General features: G+C 43.1%; 1 protein-coding gene across 9 annotated transcripts in view; it reads left to right on the top strand.

Annotated features, from left to right (window-relative positions):
- Window positions 1-8,271, top strand: part of rhot1a (ras homolog family member T1a) — a 63,526-nt gene that overhangs the window by 14,234 nt on the left and 41,021 nt on the right. For 2 of the 9 annotated variants that reach the window (XM_071395287.1, XM_071395289.1), the window contains exons 18-19: window positions 2,228-2,350; window positions 7,498-7,629. The exons of 2 other annotated variants lie outside the window; for them this stretch is intronic. In XM_071395287.1, coding sequence (XP_071251388.1) covers window positions 2,228-2,350; window positions 7,498-7,629 — 255 coding nt within the window. Of the gene's footprint in view, window positions 1-138; window positions 1,137-2,227; window positions 2,351-5,178; window positions 7,630-8,271 lie in introns of those variants that run through there. 5 more of the 9 variants (XM_071395292.1, XM_071395295.1, XM_071395299.1 and 2 more) reach the window with 4 other exon arrangements.

Here is an 8,271-nt window from a genome sequence, read left to right on the forward strand (position 1 = left end):
TTCACCTTATGATATCCAGTGGAACAACCACTTTACAATAGTGCATCTAACTCTTTTAAGGGGGGGGGGGGGGTTAGAAGGATTACTTTAATCCCATCCTCTGACTTCCGTCACCCCGTTGTCTTTTCCTTCCTCCAGGCAGCCCTCTGTGACCTCGTTAAGTCCTGTATGATGTCTCCAGACACCCCTGGCTTTCTATTGATCCCCTGTATATGGGCAGGGGTGACCCCAGCCCCCCATTGTCCTCCATGTCTCTCTAGTCCTACATTAAGCTGCTTCTTCCTGACAGGGGGAGATATTTTAGGTGCTGTTTTATTTCACTTCCTTACCGTTGGCCACTGTCAATGTGTTGTGGTACGGTAAGTTGAACTGTAAGATAATGACTAGGCCATTTGAAGTCCCAAAACGAAGGTAATCCACTGAAAATCCTTTGGCCTTGAAGGAAGTCTCCCCAGTCAGCTGTACTGAATGGGTGTTATTGACTAGTTGACAGTCTTAGCCATTCATTCTCTGAGAGGTAGAGTTAGTCTTGTACTTCATTTAAGAGATTAGCCATTGGTTTAGATTAATGTCTATTTAATTGAGCCTTAAATCTCAGCTTTACGGGGAAGAACTCCAGTTATCTAATGTTAAAAGCATTGGCTTTCCCAAGGCATAGAGGCCTATAGCTAAGAATCCAGGCCCTAGCTCTTTAAATGACAGGACTCTAGGATGGAAATGTTTTGACATAAATAATCAGCAGGTTCTGCTCTATACACTACAGTACTTCACCTGTTTCAGACATCTCTCTTGATAGTGAACAGAGTTCTTTATGTAGTTAGTGCACTACTATTATTCTGCAGTCATTGGGTATTTGGTATGGACTGTTTCAGTACCGGCTCCGGCTGCAGATAGATTGTAGGTCAGAGTGACTCATGCTATATAACCCAGGCCAACAGGGAAGATTCTAATGGTTTAGTTCCATGTATTTTTAATGGTCAGTCTGGAGATTCTGAGACGGGTTAGCTGTTTTTATTGAATTACCCTGAATTTTCTCATCACTTTGCCACTATTTCCTTCATTCTCTGTGGCTTTTCCACTCTTCTACCTAAGGATGATTGTGGTATTACCACTTAATGAAAGGTGTATGTTATTACAGAGGACATTTGTCTCCTGTATATTATTACAGAGGACATTTGTCTCCTTCTGTATGATATTACAAAGGACATTTGTCTCCTTCTGTATGTTATTACAGAGGACATTTGTCTCCTCCTGTATATTATTACAGAGGACATTTGTCTCCTCCTGTATGTTATTACAGAGGACATTTGTCTCCTCCTGTATGTTATTACAGAGGACATTTGTCTCCTCCTGTATGTTATTACAGAGGACATTTGTCTCCTCCTGTATGTTATTACAGAGGACATTTGTCTCCTCCTGTATGTTATTACAGGGGACATTTGTCTCCTCCTGTATGTTATTACAGGGGACATTTGTCTCCTCCTGTATGTTATTACAGGGGACATTTGTCTCCTCCTGTATGTTATTACAGAGGACATTTGTCTCCTCCTGTATGTTATTACAGAGGACATTTGTCTCCTCCTGTATGTTATTACAGAGGACATTTGTCTCCTCCTGTATGATATTACAGAGGACATTTGTCTCCTTCTGTATGATATTACAGAGGACATTTGTCTCCTCCTGTATGATATTACAGAGGACATTTGTCTCCTCCTGTATGATATTACAGAGGACATTTGTCTCCTTCTGTATGATATTACAGAGGACATTTGTCTCCTTCTGTATGTTATTACAGAGGACATTTGTCTCCTTTTGTATGTTCTTCAAGACATTTGTCTCCTTTTGTTTTCTTCAAGATCCTTTTTTTGATGTTGAGGAAGAGGCCAAAATTAGACATACTTAAAAATGCCATGTATGTGAAGAATGTTCCTCAAGATATGTAACTTTCATAATGCTCAGTACTTAGTTCTTACCACTTTCTCTGTATTACTGTACTTAGTAAAGTAATAACCAATCTTCTTTGCCTTTGTTAATGATGGAGTTATTGTATCATAACTCAGTCAGCCAAAGTCCAAGCCCCCCCCATCTGGTGCTAGAACAGGGTCTGTCGATCAGGGTTCTGCCATCCCACGGTGATGTTTCCATGGAAATGTGTACGAATGTGGATCTGACTTGGTCTTTTGTGTGTTTGTATGTGTGTGCATGTGTTGTGATTGTGTCTCCTCAGCCACGTCAAGCTCCGCTGCATGTGTACCTGCAACAGGTGCACCTTCTGCATCTGTCAGAACATCCTCCGGTCCCAGCTACTGACAAATATAAAGGCCAAATTCTACAGTGTTGTTCTGAACAGGTCCATACTGTAAATACTGTAGTGTTTAACAGCCTGTCCCCTCTCTCTCTCTCTCCCCCCCGATGCCCCTATGAGGCGGGAGGGGGGACCCTAGCTTTCTAACCCGGGTGAAGGTTTTTCTCCTCTTCTCCCTCAATGCTTCCTCATAGTCAGGTTTACACTGCATATCCACAACGGAAAACTGGAAAAAAAATGAAATTCTGATATCTTATTTCGATCTCCAGGCCTGATTTGTACATCTCCATTGAATTTCATATGATTGTATGGGTGGGTTTATAAGACTGTATTCCAAGTACTCATATCGGCTAAAGTGGATTGTCCAAGCTGCTTCTGTCCCTATCTCTCTGTCCCTATTTCTCTGTCCCTATCTCTCTTACAACAAGAGAGCTCAGTCCAATGCAGCCAGTGGTGCCCCTCGATTTGTTTATTTTTTTCACTGGTGTCAAAGGTCGTGGAAGGGGGTGCACTGAGTTTAATACATTTAATCCTAGTAAAAATTCCCTGTCTTGGGTCAGTTAGGATCACCACTTTATTTTAAGAATGTGAAATGTCAGAATATTAGTAGAGTGATTTATTTCACCTTTTATTTCTTTCATCACATTCCCAGTAGGTCAGAAGTTTACATACACTCAATTAGTATTTGGTAGCATTACCTTTGCCTTCCACAAGCATTAGCATTGCCTTCCACAAGCTTCCCACAATAGGTTGGGTGAATTTTGCCCATTCCTCTTCACCGAGCTGGTGTAACTGAGTCAGGTTTGTAGGCCTCCTTGCTCGCACACGCTTTTTCAGTTCTACCCACAAATCTTCTATGGGATTGAGGTCAGGGCTTTGTGATGGCCACTCCAATACCTTGACTTTGTTGTCCTTAAGCCATTTTGCCACAACTTTGGAAGTATGCTTGGGGTCATTTGGAAGACCCATTTGCGACCAAGCTTTAACTTCCAGACTGATGTCTTGAGATGTTGCTTCAATATATCCACATAATTTTCCTGCCTCATGATGCCATCTATTTTGCGAAGGGCACCAGTCCCTCCTGCAGCAAAGCACCTCCACAACATGATGCTGCCACCCTCATGCTTCACGGTTGGGATGGTGTTCTTCGGCTAGCAAGCCTCCCCCTTTTTCCTCCAAACATAACGATGGTCATTATGGCAAAACAGTTCTATTTTTGTTTCATCAGACCAGAGGACATTTCTCCAAAAAGTACGATCTTTGTCCCCATGTGCAGTTGCAAACCGTAGTCTGGCTTTTTATGGCGGTTTTGGAGCAGTGGCGTCTTCCTTGCTGAGCGGTCTTTCAGGTTATGTTGATGTAGGACTCGTTTTACTGTGGATACTTTTGTACCTGTTTCCTCCAGCATCTTCACAAGGTCCTTTGCTGTTCTTGGATTGATTTCCGTTTTTCGCACCAAAGTATGTTCATCTCTAGGAGACAGAACGCGTTTCCTTCCTGAGCGGTATGACGGCTACGTGGTCCCATGGTGTTTATACTTGCTTACTATTCTTTGTACAGATGAACGTGGTACCTTCAGGCGTTTGGAATTGCTCCCAAGGATGAACCAGACTTGTGGAGGTCTACAATTCTTTTTTCTGAGGTCTTGGCTGATTTCTTTTGATTTTCCCATGATGTCAAGCAAAGTTTGAAGGTAGGCCTTGAAATACATCCACAGGTACACCTCCAATAGGCTAATTGACATAATTTCAGTCAATCAGAAGCTTCTAAAGCCATGACATCATTTTCTGGAATTTTCCAAGCTGTTTAAAGGCACAGTCAACTTAGTGCATGTAAACTTCTGACCCACTGGAATTGTGATACAGTGAAATAATCGGTCTGTAAACAATTGTTGGGGAAATTACTTGTGTCCTAACCGACTTGCTAAAACTATAGGAATCTGTGGAGTGAATGAAAAACGAGTTTTAATGACTCCAACCTAAGTGTATGTAAACTTCCGACTTCAACTGTGTGTATGTATATATATATTTGTTTTTGTGTGGCGGGAACAGCTTAGCAGTGGTGGTGCACCGTGGCAACAGTTTAGTGGCGGTACGCCGCTGCTAAATAAATACTGGGGAAACACTGTAGGCTAAGGTAGTGATCCAAAAATAAAGGAACTTAGTCCGGCTTTAAACTCACTCTTCAAAGTTGTAATAGTAGAATGCACAAGGTACATTTTAAATATTGGGTAGTGCGTTGTCAGTTCCTCTTGTCATGTTAGTCATTGCATAACTTAGAGCTATTTATAACTTATCAGAAATATCCAGATCAACTAGCCCATGTCAGATGTGTTTTTATTGAGGGTTTTTTTGCCCATAGATATTGTTTAAAAAGAATTGCCACTCAAATATCACAAAAATACACATTAGACATGGCAAAATGTATAGAATTGCAAGAAAATGTGCTTTAAAACTGCACAATGTTCTTTGAACACTGACACATTTTTTGGAATTGCAGGAAATAAGCTTTAAACTTGCAAAATTCTCTCCACCAACAAGAGAGGTGTTAACAGTTTGTGTCATGAACAGTGCTTGTGCCCATAGAAATAGACATGATGTTGGAAGGGGCCCTGAGTGAAAAGGCTTGGGAACCCTTCTGCTAAGTTAACATAATACTAGAGGTCTGCTGTAAGGTAACATAATACTAGAGGTCTGCTGTAAGGTAACGTAATACTAGAGGTCTGCTGTAAGGTAACGTAATACTAGAGGTCTGCTGTAAGGTAACGTAATACTAGAGGTCTGCTGTAAGGTAACGTAATACTAGAGGTCTGCTGTAAGGTGGCCTAGTTGTAATGTGATTGTGATGGTGTGTCTTCCTCATCTCTGCTACAGCCTCACACAGCACTCCCACTCTGCTCTCACCACCGTGACACAGCGCTTTACCCAATTATCTGCCACACTGCACCATCATCTAACACCTGTGGTGCTAGCCAGGGAGGTAACCGTGTGGTGTGGTCGACCCCACCGTGTGGTTGTGTTGCTTTCCGTTTGAGCCAGTCTGACCTGAAGATGCATGTGTGCAGTCTGTTAACGTGTCTAGTTGGTGATGGGTTGTGGGTAGATTACCCTCCTACACCAACACGGTGCAGTCTATCATCAAGTAACTAATGCATGGATTTTTAAGATATAAAAAGTGTCGAAGTTGCTTGGCAAGTCGTTCATCTTTCGAGAGTTGAGCGTACAAGTGGATGTTGAAGCCAACATGGCCCTTTCGCTTAAGAATGGTGTTTCTATCATGATAAGTGGATATGCAAACTGTAAATCTGTACTAAAGACTAATTTGCATAGTGAGTGAGGGAGAAACGTCACCTTGCAGATCTTTCTGTTTTGGTTACATTTCGCCCCACTGAAGCTGTTGGTGAAACTGAAAGCCTCATAGAAGTCAGCTTGGGTTGACTGGCTGGTTATTCTCCTCTTCACGAAGTAGATGTTGATATTTGTTTCAAATTGCATTTTCTAAATGTCTATCTTTTTTAGTTTTCTTTGACATTGAACTGTTTCCAGAGATGTGCCCGGTTTGATTTCTATGATGATTTCAGTTTGGAGGTTTGATTGGTTGTGGAGTGATTCTCACATCGTAAGTTTACACCCACAAGATACAGTTAGCCTATATAAGGTCCTATGTTAGGCCCTAAGTTCACTCTCAAACGTGGCTCATACTGCAGCCCTAGTGTTATCACAACCTAATTCACCATTCATCTACTCACTTTATGAGACTATCTTATCTACAATCCTGCTTCTCTTGTGGTTTCAACTTTATTTTTTACTAAAAATACATTTTAATTTGTATGACAACAAATGTTTTTCTTCCATTTGTTACAAAGTGATTTTGCACTGTATCGATCACATTTAATTTCATTGTGTTTCCGTTGTCGTGTTTTCTTGTTTTCATCCTATAGGTGTTCATACACATGTTTCTGGCTGCCCCTATTTTTGTTCGTGTTGCATGTGTTTACTTCTTGTTAGTTGCATGCACCGTCTGTCTCGACGCTGTCTGTCTGTCTCGACGCTGTCTGTCTGTCTCGACTCTGTCTGTCTGTCTCGACGCTGTCTGTCTGTCTCTGTCTGTCTGTCTCGACCAGGCCTGGGCAATTCCAGTCCTAGGGGGCCTGACTGGTGTCACACTTTCCCCCATCCCTAGCAAACACAGCTGATTTAAACTAATAGCATTCAAAACTGAAGATCATGTTTATGTGATTATTGGAGTCAGGTGTGTTAGCTGGGACTGAGGTCAAAGTGTGCCACCAATCAGACCCCGGGGACTGGAGTTGCCCAGGCCTGGTCTAGACGCTGTCTGTCTCATCTTCCAATAGGCTTGCCTTGGTCTTCAGCTCGCCACCGCCCCCCTATGGATGGCTATGCATAGGCTCCACTCAAATCAGCAGTCTGTTTTGAGCATTGGGAAGTATGGGAACTAGGCTAGTGCTTGTGGTTTGTGTGTGTGGTTTATGATGTGCAGGGTTTGGATGGCTCGTGGTGGCTCACCATTGCAGGGTTGACATTTCATTGTGCTTGTATATGCTTGTACAATAGAGGGTGTGTTGTGTAACAGTGTAGGTTACTGTATGTATTGTTATGGTTTGGGAGGGTTACAATGGTTCCTACTAAGTTTACAATGGCTTCTGGGGTCCCAGGCATGTCTGTTATAACACTATTGTGTTACATGCTAACTCCTTTGTCAATGCCTGTTTAACCTTGGGAGAATTAACACACCAGAAATGGCATGCCACTAATACAGAAGTTATTGAAGGCGGTCACACCACATTGTCTAGCTGAGATACTATAGTATTTAACTCCTAATTGGTTTGAATCTTCGCTGTTTTTGATTTACCCCATATATAAAATAAATATATAATGTAATGACTCAAAGTAGCCTATTTCAACAAATTCGGAGCGCAAACTGAATATAAAGTATTTTCTAACCCTGTATCTCCATCAGTCTTAAGATTGAAGCCTGTCTTTTATTTGGCTGGCATGTTGCCAACTCAGCCATCGCATTGGACAAGACTTTTTAACTGCAAGGTGTGGTGTGTGTGACCAAGAGGCTGCAAGGTGTGGGGTGCGTTCTGCTGTGGTGTCATGTCCCGGTGTATGTGGGGTTGGCGTTGAACTGCCCTACTGTGTGTGTGTGTGTGTGTGTGTGTGTACAAGGTTACATGATGTGGGCGCATATCTGTTGGCTGACGAGGAGTGCAGTCTGATCCAGCAGGTTCACGCCATCAATAATGTAGAGGAGTCTATCTTCATGGAGTCTTCTGTCCAGTCCTATGAGCCCCAGGCCAGGTAAAACACAACATGGAGTCTTCTGTCCAGTCCTATGAGCCCCAGGCCAGGTAAAACATAGCATGGAGTCTTCTGTCCAGTCCTATGGGCCCCAGGCCAGGTAAAACACAGCATGGAGTCTTCTGTCCAGTCCTATGGGCCCCAGGCCAGGGAAAACATAGCATGGAGTCTTCTGTCCAGTCCTATGAGCCCCAGGCCAGGTAAAACACAGCATGGAGTCTTCTGTCCAGTCCTATTTGACCCAGGCCAGGTAAAACACAGCATGGAGTCTTCTGTCCAGTCCTATGAGCCCCAGGCCAGGTAAAACATAGCATGGAGTCTTCTGTCCAGTCCTATGAGCCCCAGGCCAGGTAAAACACAGCATGGAGTCTTCTGTCTAGTCCTGTGGGACCCAGGCCAGGTAAAACACAGCATGGAGTCTTCTGTCTAGTCCTATGGGCCCCAGGCCAGGTAAAACACAGCATGGAGTCTTCTGTCCAGTCCTATGGGCCCCAGGCCAGGTAAAACATAGCATGGAGTCTTCTGTCTAGTCCTATGGGACCCAGGCCAGGTAAAACATAGCATGGAGTCTTCTGTCCAGTCCTATGGGACCCAGGCCAGGTAAAACACAGCATGGAGTCTTCTGTCTAGTCCTATGGGCCA

This window comes from Salvelinus alpinus, chromosome 1 (assembly GCF_045679555.1).
Source record: "Salvelinus alpinus chromosome 1, SLU_Salpinus.1, whole genome shotgun sequence".
Classification (NCBI taxonomy): Eukaryota; Metazoa; Chordata; class Actinopteri; order Salmoniformes; family Salmonidae; genus Salvelinus; species Salvelinus alpinus.